The 21,472-nt window shown below is 51.3% G+C and overlaps 4 protein-coding genes across 4 annotated transcripts; 1 reads left to right on the top strand and 3 right to left on the bottom strand.

Annotated features, from left to right (window-relative positions):
• Window positions 1-972: 972 nt before the first annotated feature.
• On the bottom strand, window positions 973-4,737 carry LOC100902632 (zinc finger protein 570). Its single transcript, XM_018638651.2, has 9 exons — window positions 4,612-4,737; window positions 3,688-3,841; window positions 3,476-3,581; window positions 3,153-3,384; window positions 2,956-3,039; window positions 2,020-2,168; window positions 1,696-1,869; window positions 1,434-1,617; window positions 973-1,319 (listed from the first exon to the last, which is right to left on the bottom strand). The coding sequence occupies exons 1-9, from the start codon at window positions 4,676-4,678 to the stop codon at window positions 1,018-1,020; spliced, it is 1,452 nt and encodes a 483-aa protein (XP_018494167.2). The 5' UTR covers window positions 4,679-4,737; the 3' UTR covers window positions 973-1,017.
• A 430-nt stretch (window positions 4,738-5,167) lies between these two features.
• Window positions 5,168-8,130, bottom strand: LOC100902492 (mesoderm-specific transcript protein). Its single transcript, XM_003741164.2, has 8 exons — window positions 8,061-8,130; window positions 7,171-7,624; window positions 7,009-7,088; window positions 6,695-6,772; window positions 6,447-6,580; window positions 6,103-6,280; window positions 5,932-6,020; window positions 5,168-5,814 (listed from the first exon to the last, which is right to left on the bottom strand). Exons 2-8 carry the CDS (start codon window positions 7,328-7,330, stop codon window positions 5,478-5,480), a joined length of 1,056 nt encoding a protein of 351 aa, XP_003741212.1. The 5' UTR covers window positions 7,331-7,624; window positions 8,061-8,130; the 3' UTR covers window positions 5,168-5,477.
• A 1,243-nt stretch (window positions 8,131-9,373) lies between these two features.
• On the top strand, window positions 9,374-11,723 carry bisc (TM2 domain-containing protein 1 biscotti). The gene is made up of 4 exons (XM_003741071.2): window positions 9,374-9,751; window positions 10,058-10,165; window positions 10,303-10,485; window positions 10,631-11,723. Exons 1-4 carry the CDS (start codon window positions 9,590-9,592, stop codon window positions 10,739-10,741), a joined length of 564 nt encoding a protein of 187 aa, XP_003741119.1. The 5' UTR covers window positions 9,374-9,589; the 3' UTR covers window positions 10,742-11,723.
• A 1,248-nt stretch (window positions 11,724-12,971) lies between these two features.
• On the bottom strand, window positions 12,972-17,027 carry LOC100902348 (biorientation of chromosomes in cell division protein 1-like 1). Its single transcript, XM_018638639.1, has 13 exons — window positions 16,887-17,027; window positions 16,593-16,717; window positions 16,334-16,518; window positions 16,104-16,232; window positions 15,673-15,913; window positions 15,449-15,563; window positions 15,190-15,368; window positions 14,794-15,029; window positions 14,362-14,713; window positions 13,943-14,221; window positions 13,276-13,335; window positions 13,019-13,196; window positions 12,972-12,980 (listed from the first exon to the last, which is right to left on the bottom strand). Exons 1-13 carry the CDS (start codon window positions 17,025-17,027, stop codon window positions 12,972-12,974), a joined length of 2,229 nt encoding a protein of 742 aa, XP_018494155.1.
• Between the last annotated feature and the right edge of the window lie 4,445 nt (window positions 17,028-21,472).

The following is a 21,472-nucleotide window of genomic DNA, read 5'->3' as shown; positions in this document are numbered from 1 at the left end:
TACTCGCAAACGATCACCCTGGAATAGGGGGCGCTGTAGTGTTCGACAAGCGCTGCCTTCATTGTATGTCAATGGGTAAATACATCGACTCGTCAGGCTAGAGCACACACCTGAGATTCTCCTATAAAACACATTATCCCCAATGGGATCTTGTGAGCCGTAGCGGAAGCAATTGAAGAGACGTCGATTCCGGAGTAGTATTCACAATAGGGCCTGTTCTCCCGGCTTCGTCAGATTCAGTGACGAGATCCGAGAGAGAGCCGCGAACAAATTTTTCCCATAGAAATCTGAAAATCTCCGTAGGCTCCGAACGGCACTTGTGGCAGTGCTGCTACAACACTCAGAAATTAATTTTGGGAGATCGAGCCGAGTGCTTCCCGTCCAAATCGCCCGGGAGAGATTCTTCTCGGATCTATTCTCAGTGATGGGAACGGCGTGGCAAGCGTCATGCCTCGGACGCTTTCGAGTCTCGAAAAGGTAGAGCGACAGCGGAAATTTTCTCAGATCCCGGTCGGCGACGACCGCAAAGCTCTTGCAATCGAGTCGCCAAGAGCCATGAGCCTGACCCCGAAAGTGACATTGCTCAAGATGGTCGAATCATGGAGAGGAAATGGAATAGGCTCCGAGGAAAGCATCGCTGAAGCGTTTACCAGCCCGACCGAATCAGAGGAGCAGCCAGAGATGCTGGACCCTCGACATGAGGGTCATGGGCTGCAGCCATTTAGCCCCGTCCATATGCTTGCGTCCGCTTGACTCTATTCGGAGTCTAGTGAGATGAGGTGATCCCAGCTCGGGAGCAGAGGCGTAGGGACCTTATTCAATTCCGCGCGTACAATATTGTCGCAGTGGGGCGACATCAGCATCGCCTTCACAGGCTCACCCGCTCTCATGAAAATGCGTCTTGGGTGTTGCGATAACGTCCAAGGGAAGGATGAGCGCTGCGAAACTCGAAGACGGTCAAGTACGTTTTCATTTCCGTTTATTCAGAACTCGTGTCGCAGGGTAACATCAGAAAACTCAGGATAGTCTGAGTGGGGGCGGAGGTAAGAGAATCGGTTTCGTGGATACCGGATTGCGCCGTGGCTTGACATCGCGGTCAACGTCTAGTTTGACAATGAGCGGCTTCTGGGTCCTGCCTTTGGGTACTGCCGGCGGCTCTGTAACAGCGATATACTCTTCTTTTGAAGGTGTGGACCCGTCCGAAACGACCTGCAGAGTTCTGACAGCTGCCGAAGTCTCGTTGGGATCAGGTTCAACGGTGTCGTTGGCTTTCTCGTCACGTATTTGAAGGGTGATCTTCTTGCGTTTTGGCTGTAATCCTACGCGACGAGAGAAAAATCCTCGCTTAGAACATATACTCAGTCAGACAGGAATGACCGGCTCTATGGCCCCGGGAAACTAGTTTGCCCTTAACGACCAAAACCTGCCTTTACCATTGTATTTCCCGTCGTGAACTATGAGATGCTGTTTCAGGTTTGAATTCGTTGTGAACTTCTTCTCGCAGATGAAACATTCGTACATCTTTATGCCGAGATGGGTGAACTTGTGGCTTTTGAGATTTCCTTTTGTAGAACAAATTTTTCCACAGTCTTCGCATGGCCACGTCTGTCGAGCCGCCTGCAAAATTTCTGGATTAGCAACAGCCCCGCCGAGCGATATGTTTCAACGATTCTTCCGAACCGCATCAGAGTTTACCTCTCCGCCTGAATCGTTTCTCTTCGCGTTGGGACAAGTTTTCTTCTGATGCCGCCTGAGATTTGTCACGAGAGAAAAAGTTTTTTCGCAGTATTCACATAGATATCTTCTCACGAAATCTCTCGGATGGATCGTTCTTCGATGCTGCGCGAGGTTTGATGAATTAGAGTACACCTGTAACCGAAATGATCGATGTCGTTGACATTATCCTGGTGCCGGAAGCGTCGTCAATTAATCAGATTCAATCAGAGGAGCGGAACGGTATGGAGCCTTCATTCCGGCCCTCGGTTGCTTTGCGATATCTCCTCGTCGGCTTCGACTTACCTTGTTGCAGTCATTGCAGATATATTGTTGCAGACAGATGGGCGGGATGAGTGATAGATTCACATTGCCGCCTTCCACTTCCCAGGTTTCAGATCCGTCCGCATTGCTTTTCACGGAAGCTTGGATCGTTGAATCGGCGATAATGTCGGCTGAAAAACGTTCATCACAATTAGGAGGGTCCTGATCGACATCGAGAGAAGAGACTCTAAGCTGCGGGAGTGGATTGTATGGCCGAAGAATCGATGACGCCTACAAGATGTGCTTCTCCGACGACCGGAGCTCGTTTTCGATACACTCTATACGTTCTTAGATCGATCCTGAATAATGACTCAGGGTTTCTGTTCACTCCAACGCATCTTAGACAGCACTTTTATTCTTCCAAAATATCGACATCTCATGGGAGCGAGGAGGCAACAATGAGTAGGTCGGCAGGAAACTCCTCGCTCAGAACACAAGAGTAGATCGCCTGGTTGGGGGGAGCAGGCGAGTCTCGGGAAATTTCCGTCCGCGGCGGAGATCCGCTCACAAGGAGTTTTAAAACGAGGCGAGCGACGAAAGTAAAACGACTCCCGCAAACCTCTGTCAATATTCGTCAAATATAGCTACCGGAATGTCTTCAGGTCACTGGGCCGCTCTTCAGCATGAGCTCCTCCTGCTCGATTGACCGAAGTTTCACCAGCACAACATTTCTAAGTGGTTTGGACGATTCGCTCGTCTCGGGAATATTGCTAGTCTTCTTTCTCCGAGTAGACGAGTCCCCCCAACCGACCGCATGCGTTCTCGCGTGCGCTTTGAGATTGTTACTAGTTGCGAACATTTTCTCGCAGACGATGCACGTGAATGGTTTGTCTTTCGTATGTACTCGTTCATGATTCGACAGTTTCGCTCCGTCTATGAAGCCTTTCCCGCATGTTCTGCAGACATGAGGTCGCTCACCTGTGTGAGTTCTTATGTGTTGGCGAAGATTCGAGTTCGTAGCGAAGCGCTTGGAGCAGTAATTGCAAGGGAACGGACGATCTCCTGGAAAGGTAAGTAGCATGAGACTTGCGGGTGACCGGCGGATGATTGGGAAACGAATTTGAACTGGGTGATAAAGTGCATCACAGGCTCCGTATATGGATTGCATGTCTCACCGGTATGCGTTCTATAATGTTGTTTCAGATTCGTGCTGGTTGCGAAGCCTTTGTTACAGCGATTGCATTGGAAGGGCCTCTCATTGAAATGGAGACGCTTGTGCTGTTGCAGATTCGAAGAAGTTGTGAAGGCCTTGTTGCAAAATGAGCATATGTGGTTCCTCCGGGAGGGATCTCCACGTTGGTGAGCCTTTCGCATGTGTGCGCCCAGAGCGTTTTTAGAGCCCAGAATCTGCGGGAGAACGGGAACGATCTTTGAGTTTTTCGGAACCAGTACCGGAACGGTGCAAGACGCGGCGTCCGCTAAAAAAACAGGGACTTACTACTTTACAGACGGAACATTCGACTTCCTGAGGCTCGACCGCGGCTGTTCCCGCATCCAATGTTTCTGTCTCCACGATGACCATTGTAGTTTCGCCCGAAACATGCCTGAAACAGAAGAAGTTGTCGTCGGTGAGCGCTCTTCGAGACAAATCAATCTGAGGGGAAACACAGCCACTTTTTTCCATATGATAGCAGCCTCAGTCTGCCTTACTCTTCCGGGGCGATCGCTTCGGAAGCGGCCTCATCTTCCTCCCCTTCCTCGTCATCTTCTTGTTCCTCTTCTCCGTCTTCATCCTCCTCGTCTTCGCCCGGTTGCCACTCTTCATCATCCGCCACTTCCTCGAGATGTTCGAAGCCGATCTCAGCTGTGGAAGATTTTTCCCATGAGATTTGAAATTCCAGTGGGAGTTATTCGGATGGATCCCACCTCTTCGACTCAATCGAGCCCCCAGATCGCTCGGAGCTTTGGCGCTCTTAGAACTAACTTTCAAGCAAGGGGAGATTTCCGATTCAAAACAATTCGTTCGTATATCATACGACATGGACGATCAGATATGGCATTTCAAGACTCTCGAATCGGAACGTCGTGACTCCATAGGTCCTATATGCACCTGATCAGCCTCTCACACCAGGCGCGGAATTTCGGTGGAGGTCCCGCTCCGAGCAAGCAAATTAGACGAACTCCCAGTCCCTGGAACGGGCATACAGCCTCCGGCTCTACTCAGCCATTCAGAGGGGGTCCCCAGTCTACTCCTCCAGCTTCACTCGACGGGAAGGAAAAAGTTCGACGAGCAAATTCGATCATAGCCCCGAAGGTTTTCACAAGCAATCAGTGATGAGGATCCGATGAGGAAACCGAGAGCTTGCGATAGCGTAATCTTAAAGGGCGTCAAGTCTCCCATATCGGTAGAGAAGAACTGAAGCAACTCCCATCGACAAGTACGTGATTCCCGCCTCATTGAAGACAAAAGTCTCACAATGATTTGTGGCTGCTCGAATGCAAGCTGATTGTGATCATGATCGTAGAGGAAAAATCATCTCTTACAGTTATGTGTTTTGTGTCTGCGAGACCCGCAGATCATTCTATCATCTATCGTAGTAAGCGCCAAAGCCAAGCAGAGGCGAAGCACAGTACCTTCAGCGACATTCCCCTGTCGTTCTTCTTCCTCAGGTTTCGAAGACGCTCCTGCTGCGTCCGCCATTGCTCGAGTTTTTTGTCGCTTTTAGTTCGATATTCGTTAGTTACGAACAACTATGGCGTTCAAGATGGCGTCGGTTCTGATTTCCGACGGTTTGCGCGGGCTTTTTCAAACATCAATGCGAGGGAGAGCGCGACTAAATCCAAACAGGACCGGAGACTGGGCTTCACGATTCACGAAGGGCTGTTCATCCTGCAAATCGCGCGAATTCCCTCGGTCGGCATCCTGTGATTAGGTGCTTGGGATTCACGAACGAGGCGGCGCGGTGTCCCGGATTCCTGCATACCCTCGCGGATGCTTGAGGCCGAAGACTCGCTACCGACTCGAAGGCCGCGGGGGACGAAATAATTCGGATATTCTGGGCAAAGCAAAAGCTCTCATCTCAGGATGATGGAATGATTTATTCCTTGGGAATCATGTTTCGGTCGCGGAATGAAGAACTCCCCGAAAACTCTTATGAAATTCGTATTGAGCCTTTCCGCCCGCGGTGCGGCCATTCTTTTGATATATGATCATAAACGCAGGTATACCCGGGCTCATGACCATGGCGTTCTTTCGCTAACGCATTAGAAACTAATCGGCATTCATCGTCACTCTCAACGGATCTGTAACACTACACGTAAGATTGTCTGAGTCATTGAGAAAGGAGTCGTGAGTCCGTCCCTGCAGCTCGCCAGCTGATGCACCGTGAGGACGAGCCGGGTCGCATCCAATCGAAGGCTGGAACCCGGCGATTCGAGATTTCGATTCCTTCCGAGCTTTGGCGGTGCTTCTCGGGAGGGGAGCGTCAGTGACTTGGAGCTCAGATGGATTTGACTGCCGGGTCTGCATTCTGAGGAGTCATCAGGACGACTGTTTCCTCCAGCGCGACATCGAGCTTGGCCTTGCCTCTGAGGAAGAGCACATATCTCTCGAAAAGTTCCTCAGGGTCTTCAAACTGAGGATAATGACCGATATCGTCGGCGAATTTCTCCACGGTGATGGACGGCACATGCGTACTGTAGAGCCGACTTAGCTCGTCGTACGGTAGAATCGGAGATGCAGGACCGTGGAAGAAAGCCATGGGGATGCTCGCCTGCTTCAGCGTCTGCAGCCACTCTTTCTCCAAAAGCGGTCTCTCATCCAGATATGAGAGAAGACTGGAAATATCAACGGAAATTGAGCTCTTGGATGATTCCATGGGGAATCGGCCTTGTCCTTACAGACAAGAAGCAGAATGTCGAGGGTCAAATCGTTAGATGTTTTGCTCTAATCACCTCGGCCATGCACGGTATTCGTCTCTGTGGCGCGCGAAATACCACAGTTGCTTGAGCGTGAACTCGTCTATTTTTCGGCTCCCGAATATCTGCAAGGAGAATGAATCTCTTAACTCGGATGTAAAGAGGCGAATCGGGTCAAAATTCGAACATCTGTCATCAGTATTTCACCTGATCAAGCTCTTGCGCGTACGAGACTCGATTGGCCAGTCGAGCTGCTATCGGACCAATGATCGGCAGGCGGAGCAGATACATGAACCACGTTTGGCGATATAATTCAGAGAAAAGACTTGGATTGATGATCGCAAGAGACTCGATTGTCAAGCTTGCGATCTTGGAAGTATCCCGGCTGTGGAAGACATAGAGATACGTTAAGCTCCTGATACGGTCCAGTCGTGACGGACTGGAAACTCGAGGCACGCTTCCCGCACCCGGACGGTCGGAAAAGGGCATGAGGGAGAAGGACATCGCGGGTGCGAGCTCAGATGAGCCGGGTAAGCCTGAGGTGAACCTACTGCTTCTTGAGTAATTCCATCGCCACGCTGCCCCCGTAGTCGTGCGCAAGGATGTGCAACTCCGAAACTCCAATCTCTTGTAGAACGAACTCGACAATTTTCGTTTGCTCGATCAAAGAGTATTGATGATTTCTCTGAAAAGACCATCATCCTTGCGATATCTTCTCTCGCCGAACCAATCTTCGGGCATTTCAGGGAATTATCCTGGGTCAAGAATCAGTCGTAAGTTTTCTCGGCGCAATAGTTACAGGCTTATCGCTGAATCCATGGCCCAAGAAATCGATGAATACGACCCGACTGAACGCATTCCGGAGCGGTTTTAGGAGCTGAAAGATTAGATCTTGAATCTTGAGCCATTGAGAAAGATCATTTCTAATAAGATTCCGAACTCGCTGAGGGTTGAAATGGGAACTCCGACCCCTTGGAGTACTCTCCCTCCTTCTATTCGCGGAATCCGGATGAGTCGATTGTCTGCGCGACAATTGATTGCAGACACGGCACCAAATTTCCGATCGCGAAGAGTGAGAATATCTCGGAAACGCAATACAGGCTCGCTCCTCACCATATGGAAGTCGAAACTCGATGTAGGAAACCCGTGGAGGACGACGAGAGTGCGACTATTGTTGACCAGACCCTGTACATCTGCAAATAGGAATGGATTCAGCTTTTCATGAGGTAGTACTAGGTGATGAAACTCGCCTCGGGATGCGAACTCAGGACCTACCTTTGAAAAAAATTCTGTACTTCTCGTAAACCGTCCAATGAGCGTAGTCAGTTTCCCACTGATAGAGGAGCGGAGATTGAGGAGGTGCGGGCTGCGCTTGGAACACAGCGAAAGCGACCGCCAAGACAACGACCAGAGCAGTGGGCAACTGCTCGACCATGCTTGTCGGATGCTTTCCTGACCTGGGTCTCTAAAGATCTGGACGAATCGAACTCGAAGCTCTTCTGCTCGGCAAGCAGCCCGGATCCCTCCTCACTATGGCACAGCTAACAAACTCGCAGCAGCTCGGCAAAGCTTCGATCACCCGGTTCGATTTCTCGGGGAATGATGGTTCCGAAGCTGCTTGACGAGAACAATCATCGGGCTCGAAGTCGATGAGTCGCGCGCCTCAGCAGCGCTGATTGCGGTTATCGATGCCGGGATGGGTCATGTTCAATCGGAGCGTTCCAGCGTGCTGTAGGGAATAGCGGGGAAAAGAAGCTGAGCCACAAGGATTTGTATCTCACTCATGAGGCCCAGAGAACTGCGCGACCCCGCGCTGACAGTTTCGAATTAGCTGCCCTAATATCCGTGTAGTGATATCCTTGCAGAGCTCCAAGAGCTCTAAGATATGATCTGAGCCAGCTCTGGTGCCCGACCGGAGCATGGAATTGACTTAGGAAGCGAAATCCGATTTCCGTTTCAGCAGCAATCGGTCACTGATCTTCAATGCAAAAATCCCCGGAGGATTCCGATCCCTGGATGGGACCGATATTCATCAACCGGCCAGCACAACAACCCCTTTTTTATCTCATCGAAAATCGTGCCGACAGGTGGAAACCAGGGAAAATCACTACGGATTCCGCGGGGTATTCAATGCCGCCGTTCGCTCGCGATCCTGCGACACGAACCTGAGAGACAGAAGACGGAAGATGGCACCGCTGCTTGGTGTGTCGTCAAACATGAACATGTTGGTAAACTATAGCAGACAACGTCGTTGAGAAAGGAAAACATGTCTTCCCCCCTTCCGAATGAACAGGAGCCCGTAACGAAGAAGAGGCGGGAAGGCGTGCCGTTCCCCACGTCACACTCGGGCCTATATCACTGTGGAACCGCCAGGCGCAAAAGGCAACGGATTGAAGCAATCCGGGCCCGTCCATGAGCCTCACGATCCGACAGATCCCGGGTACGCCATTCAGGAACAATACGCTGCGCCGCTACACAAATCTTCAGGGCGACGCTGACCAGCGTCAATAGGCGACGGATGCCATCTGATTGGTGGCTGCTGATCGATGATCACGAGAAAAATAAATTGCAATCTCGATTCCGAGGCACGCAGCCAGTGCGGTCACAAGCACGATCGCATCAGTACTCAGGACACATTCACCCCGCTGAGCTTTCTATTGGAAATCGGACAACCAGGCGACATTCCGGCGACTCGCTAGTTGACCGACCCGCTGAACTGACCAAGACGCGAATGACGGCTGTCGACGTTTCAAACGGTCGACCCTAGCCTTGAGCGATATACGATATGGATAAGGAATACAGACCTCCACCAAGATATATGGTCGGAAGTCATGTTCGCCCGAAGAAAAACAAGTGATTTTTTCCTATAAAGTATCCGAAACTAGGAAATCCGAAAATCGCCTCGAGGCTCCACGCAGAAGTCGCAGATCGGTCTCGCGAGGAGGTCAACAGAGTGTCGCAACGAGTGTTTCCAGTCAAAACTCGAGCCAAGGAACTTTCACATCCTGAGTGGCCCGGTCAGATTCTTGAATGCTTGGGATCCCCAAGATGAGCAGTAGAGCGCACCTCCGTGTGTAACCTGAAAACAAGCGATACCACCATACGTGGAGAGAGCTCAGAGGGTGTTATATGAGCGAGTTATGGTCCGTCCACAGAATCCGGGTCCGTGGAGCCAGTCCGAAGGCCTACAAGAAGGCGACTGGCAGAAGAATGTTCACGCCCTCCTTGCTGGCAACAAACAGGAGCTTTGCATTACAAGGAAACCCAGCCTAACGAAAAGCAGATCCGAGGTCAGTCTCGATGAATTTCTCTCCATTCAAGTTCTGAAATGTTTCCTCGGGAGGAGTTCTCCCTGCGGAGGAGGCTAGGTCATCTTGCCTGCTGCCCGCCCGACGCAAGATCTCAACTCGTCTGCTCTAGACTGAGGGGTGAGAGAGAGAACCTCTTATTATTGTTTGGCTCGCTCAGAAGGGTTCCCGTTCTCCCGTAATCCCATCGAAGAAGCACATAAGAAAGGATCGCCGGAAAAACGGTGCTCATTGCTCTTGTGTTCGGTCTGCGACACTTAGTCGTGATAAAAGCCTGTTGAAAAATTTCGTAGTGAAGCTGTCGCATCGATATTCGGTGGAGGTTTCGCCGCTCATTGGATCGAGAAAGTTTCTACCGTGGCGACAGGGGCGATGCGCCCGAAACGATGATGATTGCTCCTGGGCCGAGCCTTGTGCTCAGCTTCTCCGCCGTGCTCTTGCTTCAATCCTTTCCGGAGTCTGCAGGGGGTCATACAATCAATTGCCAAGAGGTGCTCATGGGTCAGTTTTTCTGTCCCGAGCCCAAAATCGACGCAGCCACTCAGCAGGTGAGTCCATTGATCAGGAGTACCATGAGGGGGAGGAGATATTCTATACCTTTTATCTCGAAAATACTCTTTCGAGTTCGAGAGGTGGCCTTCAACGTTTCGAATAGCTATGATATCAAGTTGAGGATGCCGTACTATTACTTCTGAGAAGCTCTCGGGACGAATCGGCGATCTGCCTGGGTGAACATGGGTATCATCCTCCTGCGCTCCTCGATCGATGCGCAAGTGACCCAAGGGTAGATCCTATAAGATGTGTCACAGTAATAATAATCTTGGAATCTCTATGATTTTCTTCTCGTTTTACAGATTGTTGGCTGCACACGTAACAATTCAGCTGAGCTGATATGTTATTTGGCCAAAGATATCCACTGCCGTGAGGGCACTGGGATGAACAAAACCCACTTCAAACGTTCCGTGAGTCCCTAGATTGCTTTGATCCGATACCGACCGACCCAGGGGTTCGCGGATGGGGCATCTTACAATTGGACTCCTCGAATCTAAAAGCGAAGACAGAATAGTGTCATTTCTTGAAATCATTTTTTCTGTTTAAGGTTCCTTGCGAATGGACCAATGGGTACTCGTTCGAAATAACGCTCATACTTTCCGTGTTCCTGGGCATGTTCGGCGTCGATCGACTCTACCTGGGCTATCCCGGGTTGGCCTTGGCCAAGTTCTGCACCCTCGGCGGCATGTTCCTGTGGCAGCTCATCGATATCATTCTCATCGCAATGCAGGTGAAATTCGAAGATATCATCCTGGATTTTCCCTACTCGTCATCAATGAGATCTACCTTGAAATCCGATATTTCCGCAATCGTGGAGGAGCCTTCCGAAGGGACACGCTGGAGCCCGTATCCTTAACCGATTTCCCCTGCTACAGGTAGTGCGTCCTGCAGATGATTCGCAGTACGTGGTCGCGCACTTCGGCCAGCGTCTGATCCGGCTAGTATTTAATAACGAAACTCAAGTCGTTGCACAAGACGATTGGTGAGCGGAGCCCGGTCGATAGTACCGTTCATCATGTACGAGCCTTCCCGCCCTGGCGTCGCGTTTCCGGCTGGCCGGCAAGAGCGGTCGATTCTAGGACTCGCTAGGGCCGAGATCCCGTCTTGGAGCGGAGTGAGGATCCTACGGCGGTCGATCCGACGGAGCGATTCCCCGCCATGCATGAATCACGGGAATATTTGAGCAACGAACTGTACAATGATTGTTGGAAGAGGATTGAGGGTTTTTGTAAAGAACGATTCTTCGATCGACGTTTCGCGCAGATATCCGTCGGTGTCAATCTGTGATCTCCTTATACTTAGGCAGCGAGTTCCAAGATGTTCCGAAGCTCCCTGGTGAATACTTTGAATGATTGATCGACTCGGACGAACTCCATCAAGGTCTAGAGTGTTCCTGGAGCTGGCTACAGGCTGCTTAGACTGTTATAGGCTCTCTAGCTCAGAGGAAGACCAGCTTCCATGGGCTACGAACGCAGGCTGAAACAACCGGAGAATCCGAGAGTCGATCCCTGTGGGAGAAAGCTCTTTTCGGTCTCGAATGTGCCGCGGGGGATGAGTATATCATACTGAGGTCGGGTTGATTTTCGACTGAAACGGGAACCTCACTGATAAGACGAGCTCCTGCCTTATAATGGCTTCGATCATCAGTGAAGTCAGTCAGTCAGAATCATGACGCGACGGTGAGCTTCTTCGGAGGCGGACCCCTTCTTTAAGATGATGCGCTTGATATCCCATGTTCGGGAGATGAGTCGGCCCTAGTGATCGAAGCCTACGAGAAGACTCGGATCCAATCCCAAAGTCCCAGAGTCGCACCAACAGCCGGGAGATTCGATACAAGCAAGGACGCTCGCGACCCGATCCCCGCTTCGTCAGATTTCCCGAGCGAATTGTATAATAATAGTTGAACCGAGGGAATGGGACTGAATGCGGTTGGAATAAAGTCAGGGGTCATCTCTCGCTGAAGAAACATTCGGAGTTTCTGCCCATTTTATTCTGTCATCTAAAGATTTGTGGATGGAGATCCTTCGGAACTCCATGTCAGTATACAGTGAGGAATGAGGATCTCGATTTTCGAACTACTTATCGCCCCGAAGTCGCTCGAGCTCGGAAAAAATTCCCGATCCGAAGGCAAACAGCTGTGCAATCGAGCTCCGATTTATTAACAAGGGTTCCCTGTTGGCGGGAATTATAAGAAGCTTCGCTCCGGCTAGGAGTCAAGTTTTTGTGGAAGGCAGAGGTTGGATAGAAGTACAGTAACAGAGATCAAGCCCATCGATATCGCGTCGGTGAGAGAAAGGATAATTTCTCGATCGGCCGAAGGAGAGAACGGATCCAGTCGAAAGCTAGTACGGTCCGGAGCAATGGAGAGGAAGAGGATCATGACATACGCCTGATGGCGATTTTCTCGCCAGTTCGATCGAAATCTTGAGAGCGGGACTCCCTCCACAAGGGAGTCTCGAGCTAGTTTCCGCAGTTCAATTCTTCCCGAACAATAATGCAGAAAGGGTTCCATCATCTTCGTATTTCGGGTTGATCTTCCTCTGTCTGCCGAACTTCGACGGAACAGGTGACTCGGGTTGATCCATGAGCTCGGCAGATTGTTGCGATGTGACTGACGCTGCGGAGGATCGCCGCCTTCTACCCTTGGCAGTAGTGCTCTCTCTCCGGATCTCTGTGGGAAGGAGCAAAAACAAAGTACATTTCAATCAGAGTAATCTTATTTGCGGCTAGAGCGAGAATTAGAGATCCGATGAGCTTAATCTAAATCGAGGTATAGTTCCAAGCATGGGCATATCTGAGCAGATTCAAGATGAACCTTCGACGAGAATTCGTGTCAATATGCGAGTCGCGTGTCGCGACGGGTATACACACGCGTGCGGCGATGATCATAACCTCCACAATCACATCAAGATGAACCAGAACCTCAATGACCGAACTCTTCGATGAGGATCACGTTGATCACTCGCTACAAAGAGGTAGACTCGAGTCCCGAGAGGCTTGTCTGAAGCTGGATGAAGCTCACCTTTGACTTCGTCTGGAGGGCGGCCCTGCTCTGCGACAGTTTCCAGTTGCCTCGACACTTTTCTCTTCCGTTTTTTCAGTGGCACTTCCGATTCGGAGTCGCCAAGGTCATCTTCAGAGGGGTTTTTTGCATCACAAGGCGCCACCGAGGATGTCGACGGAGGCGGCAGAGGCGATGTTGGCGGTGAAGGCGTATTAGGAGATCTCTCGGGGGGAGATGCAGCAGTTCCTTTGGGAGGCGCTTCTTTGGAGGCGCTCACGTCAGTCTGTTCAGGAGTCGGAGCGGCTCGGGTCCTAGGCAGGATTCCGCGCTCCGACTTCTTGTTTCTCGTCGACAAGTCTGCATCGACCCCAACGGTACCGATAGTCTCCGCCGCTGTCTTCACCTCTGTATCTGACATTCCCGCATCAGCCACGGGGCTGAAAGAGACAAAGAGATCATGGTAGCGCCTACCAAAATATGATTGATGAAGCGCTCATCACCTGGTGCCCAACCTACCTGTTCTCCCCGGATTTGGAACGACTAAGCCCTTTCGAGCTGCCGGAGCTGCGTTTCTTCCTGAAAATCCTCGTCATGTTCATCGATGTTTCCCATTGCAAAGATCATGCGTCGAATCGAGTACTGATATCTCATAAACCTAGGCTACGTCTGCATATCCTCGGACCGAAGGCACTTCCGGAGTGCACGCGGCAGATGTTTCTACCGCCAGCCTCCTCTTAAGCCGCTTCAACCTCATTCTCGGTCCGAACATCTGTATAACCATGAGAGAACCCTTGCTGTCCAATTTCGGGGAATGACAGAGCAAAAGAACGGAATCGAACACGGACAGTCGCGATTCTGCTGATTGGCCCGATTGACCTGCTCAGTTCGTTTCATGACTCCTTGCCTTGTCGGAAAGACGAATCATGAGGAACTCTGCATCGCGGGAAGAATGAGATTTTTCGACTCCAGGAGAGCTGATCTCGAGAGCGATATATCTCCAAAAGGACCCGGAATGCATCAGAGAGAGGACGCTCCTCTTGGTTCCTCCGCGAGAAGAGCCATTCCAGAACTCGGACACCGCTCCGAGCCTCCGGAATGCGACGGACATAGGCAATCATAGACATCCTTCATTTTAGCTCCCGAAGGCACTTTCACGAACGTCAACCCGGACGCCGAATCTCACCTTTCTTCTTCTCTCCGCTTATCTGGCTGAGCGGATTTCGGATGTTTGCTGCGACTGTGCGAAGACGATCGATGCTTGCTATCAGCGTGTCCCCGATCTCGATGTCGTTCCCGATCTCTGTCTTTCTTCCTGTCACGTTCTTTATCTTTCCTGTCTTCGCGCTTATCTCCGTCTCTGTCGCGGTTTCTCGCGTGATGGTCCTTCACCTTCTTGGATCTAGATGAGGAGCCGTGATGACTGGAGGAAGATGATTTATGCTCACGATGTCGGTCTCGGTCGCTGCGGAGGAAGGCACTCCCAATCAGAGAAGAAAACCCGCGATGGGAAATTCGAGACTTGAAATTAGCGTCCTGAGGAGTCGATCGTCCTATTACGTTCTAGAGCCGCTGCGATGCCCTTCAGAAAGGGAAAACACCAACCTCTCGCTTCGACTTGAGGACTTATGATGGGAGCTCGATGAGCTTTTCCTCTCTTTGTGCTTCGCGTCGTCTTTCGGATTGGAACCTTTTTCTCCTCCGGGCGCTTCCGGTGATTTGGTTCTCGGTTGTGCGACGCTCGCCCTCTCCGTGTTCTCATCCGAGGAATCGGGCTCTAGTTTCTCTGACTTCAGTGCTTCCGGAAGCGGATCTGCCGCCTCTCGATCGACCTCGAAATCGGTCACTTGAGTTTCTTCCTTGTTCACTCCGCTTGGAGGAGAATCAGAGAGTTTGGACGGGATGTCGCTTGTCCGTTCAGTGTCCTGGCCAGCTTCGAGTTGAGTTTTCTCGATAACTGAAAACCCGACGTTGGGACATATTTAGGATTACCGTCGCTGCCGGAGTCTGGAGGATGGGACAGTTCCGTGAGCTCACCAGTGTTCCCCGTATCTTCAGTATCAATTTGTAGGGGTGGTTGCGTATTCGAAAGATCTGCATCCATGCTCTCGTGGTAAGCAGCTTCGCATTCGGGAGGAGGCGGCGTTCCCATCTCGATAGGACTCTTCCTCGGTGTTTCGATAGTCTGTGGGTTCTTATCCTCGATCGGCAGACCGTTGAGGAGGGATTGGACCTCATCTTCGCACTGAGTTTCCGCGTCGGACGAAATTTCCCTGCAATAGGAGACAACGCAGCCGCGTTCCCACGGATTAGCTCACATCTCTCTCCGAGCATCGGAGGATCGCGGAGTACGGAGAGACCGGGAAATTCGTCTCCCACTATATGAGACGTCACGCGTCTTCGACGCCAGTCATCAAGAATCATTGAACTCACATGTCGTCATCTCCCTCTGGAGCCTCGTCCATGATCGGAGTCACGTTTGCTTGCTCCAAGTCATCTCCTTGCATTGAAAGCACTTCCTCATCGGCGGTCGGCGTGGCGGCTTCCTCATACAATTTCGTGGACTCCTCCGTCTTGACGCACTCTTCCGAAACTTCGAAAACCATATTCTCCTAGAAACCATTCGAGAACTTGATGCCGAGCGAAGCGTCCGCCGATGGCGTCTGCATATGAATAGAAACTCGGAACTTACCTCATCGATTATGACTTCTGTCTCATCGCAGATCGGCTGATCAGCTCTGCTACAGTCTTTGAAGAGACCCGTGAAATCCGTCCGTGCTTGGAATGATCTCGACTTCGGGTCGGAACTGATGAGAATGAGCCGGGTGAATAAAAGCCACGCCTAGAGATAGCGGACATGGATCCCTCGAGCTCTGGATCCCTCGAAGCACCAGAATGAGGACTATCCCAACTTACGCATCTTCATCCCGCACAGGTGTTCCGCCGAGGGAGCCCTCTTCCGAAACTTCTTCAAATATCTCGGGAGACGAGCACTGGTCAAGACCGAGCTTCGGCTGATGTGGGCTCCCTTTGCTTTCGAGGTCCATGTCACACAAAGCTTCACTCCCGTCCGGGTCGATTGACTTCTGATTCGTCGAACGTTTAGGCAAGGCGGGCGGAGCTTCGTCTCGACCTACCATACTAGAGTCCGACATATCTGCGAATTCAATAGATGAACGAGTCCTGAGGGATAGGTTCGGAGCGAGCAATATCTTCGGACCCGAGAGCATATCCGCTAGAGCGGTACGGCGACAAAATAGAACCACGGGCGTCGAGGTCGCGTGGATCCACAGTAGATACCTCTCCGGAAAGTATTGTCGGAATCCTATCGGTACGATATTACTCACCAACAGAATATTCGCTCCCGTGTGGTGAGGGGGGCTCCGGAGGCTTTAGGTTACCGAAAGTGTCGATCATCACCCCAGTGACGTCAGGCGGCGGGGGAACTGGCGGCAGCGGCGGCATCGCTGGGGGACCTTGAAAGGAATACTTGTCTGATCATCGACCTCTCGTTCTCGAGCTCCAAGCTCTCGCCGATTCCCCGCCTATGCGACGCGGAAAACTTGTGTCGTCTCACCATAGTGCGGGGGAGCGATGGAGTAGTTCGGGACATCTTGTAGAACTGATTGTTGCTCCGATGGATCGGTAAGATTCAGGAACTTTTTTATTTCCGCTCGGACTTTCGGCCGAATGGATTTCTCGGCGTGAGCGTACAACAACTGATCCACGAGATGGTCGAGACCGGTTTTTAAAAGGCCCGATCTGAAATCAGTGTCTGGCTAAGAACCCGCGCCTGTAAGGACGATCGAGCACGGCAGATACGAAACTGGACTCACTCGTTGATATCTTTCCGGAGCGTGTCACGGAGTTGATTTTTCTGCAAAGCGCTGCTCCACTTCTGACGGCTCAAGAATTTATTCACGTAGCCCTCAACCCGTTGCTTCAGATTCAGATACGATGGCTGAGGGGGGGAAACGGTTCACTTTCAGTTAATCATCCCGTCTAAGGAGTCAGCTCCTCTTCGCGTTTTGCAAATTGGTTGAGAGAAGAATTCTCCCGAAATTCGCGTATCGCATGGGAAGAGCAGGCTCCAAACTATGAATACTGCCTGGAGTCCTGCCGTGCTTTACCTTTGTGTCGATATCGGAGAGACAGCTCTTCCTGAAGTCATCGAACAATCCTTGACTCTTGATTTGAGTTATTATCGCCTCAACAAGTTGTGGATGACACGGCGGGAGTGTTTTCAAAGTTTCAATTTCGAAACTAGACATTCTGGGCAATACGTCTCATTCACCGAGGCGGGAATCGGCGCAGAGGAGCTGGAGTCGAGATGAATTCCAGAACTGGCGGATCTTCGAATTGCCGACAGACGATCGGAACCGCTGATCACCATCAGCTGATCTGCCCAAACATTACAATATGATCAGTTGGCCCTCTTCGAATCGCGATCTCTTCTGGAGCACGCGGTCAGCGGAATATTGGCTAGGGATGCCTGTTAACGACGAAACGGGAACGGGAAGACACAAATATCGGCAGAAGAATTGCCGCTTTCCTAGAACACATCGGTACAACTCACGCGAGCGAACACACGAGTTTTCAGATCTCTCCCCGCTCCCCGCACACGCTGGCGTCTGCTCGGATGCCCAACACCGAATATTATCGGGATTCGGTTCCTCGAATGGACTCTCGTTCAAGTTTCCACCGTGACTCCACTTGCACTCAGGATCGAGTTGGCCCCAAGTTCAACGCACTTCATGCGCTCCGCGAGGCCCGCGGGTACAGAAGAACGGTTTGAACTTCGTCGGATCGGATTCCGATTACCGGTAGGTGGCGAGACTCTGCGGAGAGAGAGGCGGGCCTGCTGATGATTTTTGCTAATCTTTTGAGTGGGACCAGGCGGGGCCTTTGATCTCCCTTCTGTTCACGATTAGGAGCTTTGAGAGCTCAGTGGCTCCTGGTTCCTGGTGACTCGGAGTATAAATTATCTTACGACAATTGACGTGCACCGAGTGCCTTCCATCCATAGTGCTCTCTTCTGGAGGAAATTCGCGTATAAGAAATCACAGCCCAGCCATGGATGGATCTGAAGTGCGCGTCGTGAAGCTTGCGCTCACTTTTTCTCGCCCTGTCGGGAAAAGGATAGGGGAAGCGGCTGCTATCCGGTCAAGCTTCGAGACCGAGTTCGCGCTAGATGAAGGCATGGGGATTCGCGTGCCTCCCCGTCTGATACCGAACACAACGTCGCGATCCAGGGCATTCAGTCAACTGACTTACATGGACGGGGAGCAGGGCAGCGGTAGGAGAGTAACGCGTACCATCGGTGACTTCCTCCGATATATTCTTTCCGTGAGGGGAAGTTCGCGTCCGCTCCATTTAATGTTATGGAGAGCTTGTAGGTTGAAGACAGATTCCTCTTGAGAAAAGGATTACCATCCGTTTGACCAAATCCGCTCGACCGAAACCTCTTGGCCGGAACTCCTTGACCGAATCCGCATGACCGAATCCGCATGACCGAATCCGCTTGACCGAAGCCGCTCGGCCGAATTAGGTTCCTCCCTTACAGCGCTCATCGCTCCTAAGTTCTCTCAGAAACTTCACGAGACTCCACCTTCTCTCAAACTTGACTGCGAATGTCGTGGGGAAAATTTCTTCACCGACTGCGTGCAAGGAACAATAATGAACAGAGCAAGAAACAACAAGATCCCGAGATATGACCTGAACCTTCAACCACCTCACATAAACTTGGTAAATCAGAATTTCTCAGTTCAAAGTTTCATTACCGAATTGATCGCAATGGAAGTTCAAATCATGTCGTCTTCGGGAGGGGGGCTCCTCTACAGGATCAAAGATTACCTGTATTCCTTGGAGAAGAAGGGCGTCGAAGCCCTGTTTCGTCGATGCATCCCGAAGAAGGAGCTCGGTTACGACGGAAGGGCGATAATATCGAAGGTACTCATCTGTGTCCCTCCGATTCTATGGAGGGAGAACATCTGTTTCCGTGATCTCTTCTGTTTACATGCGTCCTCGCCTGACCTCCTCGCTCCTTCCTGGGTCCGCAATTATTCAGCCGCTTCGATGGTATCTTATGATCAGATCCCGTGCCCAGATGGTACTTCCGACATATATGCTACGGGAGTAGCGAGAGAGGGTGACTATGACCCGAGCCCAATGCAATGAAGAAGCGATGACGCTTCCGATAATCCTTCCTCGTCCCGATCCATATTTTCCGGTTGAGCTTGTTCCTACGACAAGGTCCAGTATTTTCCGCGATCAAATATCGGAGGCAGCTGAAGGCAGGAGTCCGAGAAATCGACTCTTCTAGAGCCTGACCGCGAACTTTCCATTTGCGTCAATATTTCATCCCTCCTCCCCTTGATTGACATTCCGTCTGCTTTTCTTTGAAGTGATCCGATCGAATCGTTCAGAGGACGTCTGATCCTCACTGTCACGAACCAGAAACTGAGGAAATCATCGAGCGGAGCGTAATCCTAAGAATGAAGAAGCGTGTGATCGCGAAACCACATAAGAGTGGAGAGCAAGTGCACACGGAAGTGACGACGGCGTCAGCGTCCTGGCGTGTCGACCATTCTGTACCGGGCTAGGGCAAGCGTGCGTCCGCCGCTGCCACGTCCCGTGCTAGCACCACACTCGGAAACTCTCGGACCAAGACGCTCGACGGGCAGGACTTCCTTGCCATCGATGATAGCTCGGAACATCGGACTCTGGGATTTTCCAGCGAAGAAGGAATGCGTGCGGGCGAACGAGCGTCTGATGCGTCTAGTCGCTCAGTACGAGTCGAATGAAATCAAGCTGGTCGAGTACATCCAGAAAGTGGGTTTTAAACTCAAATCCTGACGTGCTCGCTTGTCGTGATCCATGATACGTACCAGGATCGATACGTACGTATCATAGTCCTCCCTCTCGAGTTCATTATCTCCTGGTTCGAATAAGCGATAATATAAGCATTGTCAACTAATGAGATTGTGATAAGGTCGTCGCTAAGAGAGACAGATCCTCGTCTTTCATCAGACCTCGCAACTCCGAATGAATTGTAGAGTACAGCAACAGACGGTTGATGGGTCCAACGGAATCCCCCCCGAACTTGGGAGGAGCCTAATTCGGTCAAATGGCTTCGGTCAAGCGGTTTCTGTCAAGCGTATTCGGTCATACGGGTAGTCCCCTATCCGTCGTTTCGAGTTGGCCGATGAAATTGCCGAAATGATTCTCGGGGTCATTTCAATGCAGTGCCGGAAGATTTTTTTCTGAAGTCCGAAATGGAGCAGGTATCGTGGTCTACTCTGTTCCACTCACTCTCTTAGAACTAGGAATAGTTGAGTCTCCGATCAAGATTTGCGGGCCGTTTGCTGAACCGATTCCGGAGGACTTCGGCGTTCGAATAAAGTCTCCTGAAGGTGAATCGTCGCTCACCCGACGCGTCGGTCGGTCGGATTTCGGAAGTCGGCTCCCGGATGCAGGTGGCTAGGTGACGACTACGACAGAGTCTAATCTGAAGTACTGTTCTTCCTGCCCGTATGAGATCCTATGAATTAATGAAGCTCCGAAGTGGGGTCCCCTCCCGAGAAGAGCGAATGCGGTTCCTATGAATTGCGGCCGACTTCCTTATTCGCTGTCTTAGCTAAGGCCGAAATAGTTCGATAGCAGGTGAGGCTCCGCCGCTTGAGTTCTCTTGGGATTGCTCACCCCTTCTGTAGCTGTGGGAGGCTGTCTAAATCCGACTGTGGAACTGCTCGAATGGAAGCAAAGCGTCCTGTTGGGCCGAACGCTCCAATTTCGGTTTCCAATAAAGATTTGGTTTCCTGCGAAACGCAGTTGCTTTAGCGCGAGTCTCAGGACGATTACCGAGGCTAGGGAGGCATGCCTTGCCCAATGGAGATTGAAGCTTAGCTCGATATTCAGTAGCATCTCTACCTGGCCTATCAGCGACTTATGCCTGCCGAAGCTTCGCTCATCTTGACGGGGCCCGAATTCCAATAGAAACGTTCCAACTCCCAATGCGGACGGCATAGATTCACGTGAGTATGCCGAACCGGTTTTGAGGGGGGAGAATAGCGACTGGGCGATCGAGCACCTTCTCACCAGAGTTGCAAGGGTAATCGGCAAGAGAGGCCTGATTCGCGCAGCCCCCGGGCGCGCGAAGCAGGTCAATCGCATAAAAAAAGAAGAGCGAATATCCTCCGAGGGGTATTCTCTCGAAGGCTCGAGAAAGTGAAGTATTCCCGCCAGGCCTTACGGGCGGAAAGTCGGCCGCGTAACCTCAGATGTCGGCGAGCAAGGATTTGCCATCTCTTGATGTGCAGGCCAATGGACATGCTATATGAATTCGACAGGGAATTATAATAAAAATGAATTATCTCAGCAAGAAAAAGCTTCATTTACTCATCGGGGCATCTTCCGCACGCAATGCTCGATGAGCTGCCGCTCAGCAATCGGTCCCGATAGCGTTCGTCGAGCAAACGATTAGTGATTGAAAGCAGCTAATGCGATAGCTACCCAGCTGGAGAGGAAATGATCGTTTAGTCGACGTGCCGCCACAATCTCTGAATAAGCGCCACCGAATAATATTCAGAGGCCTCAATGATTGTTGAGCCTTTGAGTTTTTATCGACCGGCAAAGGAATCCTCCTCCCTTCACCCGAACTTGCTCGGGGTACGGAGACTATCCGAACTCTTCGTATGTATCATCATGAATGATACAT

The sequence above is a fragment of the Galendromus occidentalis genome, unplaced genomic scaffold (assembly GCF_000255335.2).
Source record: "Galendromus occidentalis unplaced genomic scaffold, Mocc_1.1 scf7180000077121, whole genome shotgun sequence".
In the NCBI taxonomy this organism is placed as follows: Eukaryota; Metazoa; Arthropoda; class Arachnida; order Mesostigmata; family Phytoseiidae; genus Galendromus; species Galendromus occidentalis.
This window is presented reverse-complemented; position numbering and strand designations above follow the sequence as displayed.

What these genes read in the sequence shown, in the direction of transcription:
- LOC100902632 (XM_018638651.2), bottom strand. Translation starts at nt 4,678, where the DNA reads ATGGCGGACGCAGCAGGAGCGTCTTCGAAACCTGAGGAAGAAGAACGA. An exon ending in TCTGCAATGACTGCAACAAG is followed by an intron (nt 1,870 to 2,019) that starts GTAAGTCGAAGC and finishes TTTCGGTTACAG; the next exon opens with GTGTACTCTAATTCATCAAA. An exon ending in TCACGACGGGAAATACAATG is followed by an intron (nt 1,320 to 1,433) that starts GTAAAGGCAGGT and finishes CTCGTCGCGTAG; the next exon opens with GATTACAGCCAAAACGCAAG.
- LOC100902348 (XM_018638639.1), bottom strand. Translation starts at nt 17,027, where the DNA reads ATGTCTAGTTTCGAAATTGAAACTTTGAAAACACTCCCGCCGTGTCAT. An exon ending in CGGGAGCGAATATTCTGTTG is followed by an intron (nt 15,914 to 16,103) that starts GTGAGTAATATC and finishes TTGAATTCGCAG; the next exon opens with ATATGTCGGACTCTAGTATG. An exon ending in TGAAGATACGGGGAACACTG is followed by an intron (nt 14,714 to 14,793) that starts GTGAGCTCACGG and finishes TCGGGTTTTCAG; the next exon opens with TTATCGAGAAAACTCAACTC.
- bisc (XM_003741071.2), top strand. Translation starts at nt 9,590, where the DNA reads ATGATGATTGCTCCTGGGCCGAGCCTTGTGCTCAGCTTCTCCGCCGTG. An exon ending in AAACCCACTTCAAACGTTCC is followed by an intron (nt 10,166 to 10,302) that starts GTGAGTCCCTAG and finishes TTTCTGTTTAAG; the next exon opens with GTTCCTTGCGAATGGACCAA. An exon ending in TCATTCTCATCGCAATGCAG is followed by an intron (nt 10,486 to 10,630) that starts GTGAAATTCGAA and finishes CCCCTGCTACAG; the next exon opens with GTAGTGCGTCCTGCAGATGA.
- LOC100902492 (XM_003741164.2), bottom strand. Translation starts at nt 7,330, where the DNA reads ATGGTCGAGCAGTTGCCCACTGCTCTGGTCGTTGTCTTGGCGGTCGCT. An exon ending in ATGGATTCAGCGATAAGCCT is followed by an intron (nt 6,581 to 6,694) that starts GTAACTATTGCG and finishes TGGTCTTTTCAG; the next exon opens with AGAAATCATCAATACTCTTT. An exon ending in ATGGAATTACTCAAGAAGCA is followed by an intron (nt 6,281 to 6,446) that starts GTAGGTTCACCT and finishes TGTCTTCCACAG; the next exon opens with CCGGGATACTTCCAAGATCG.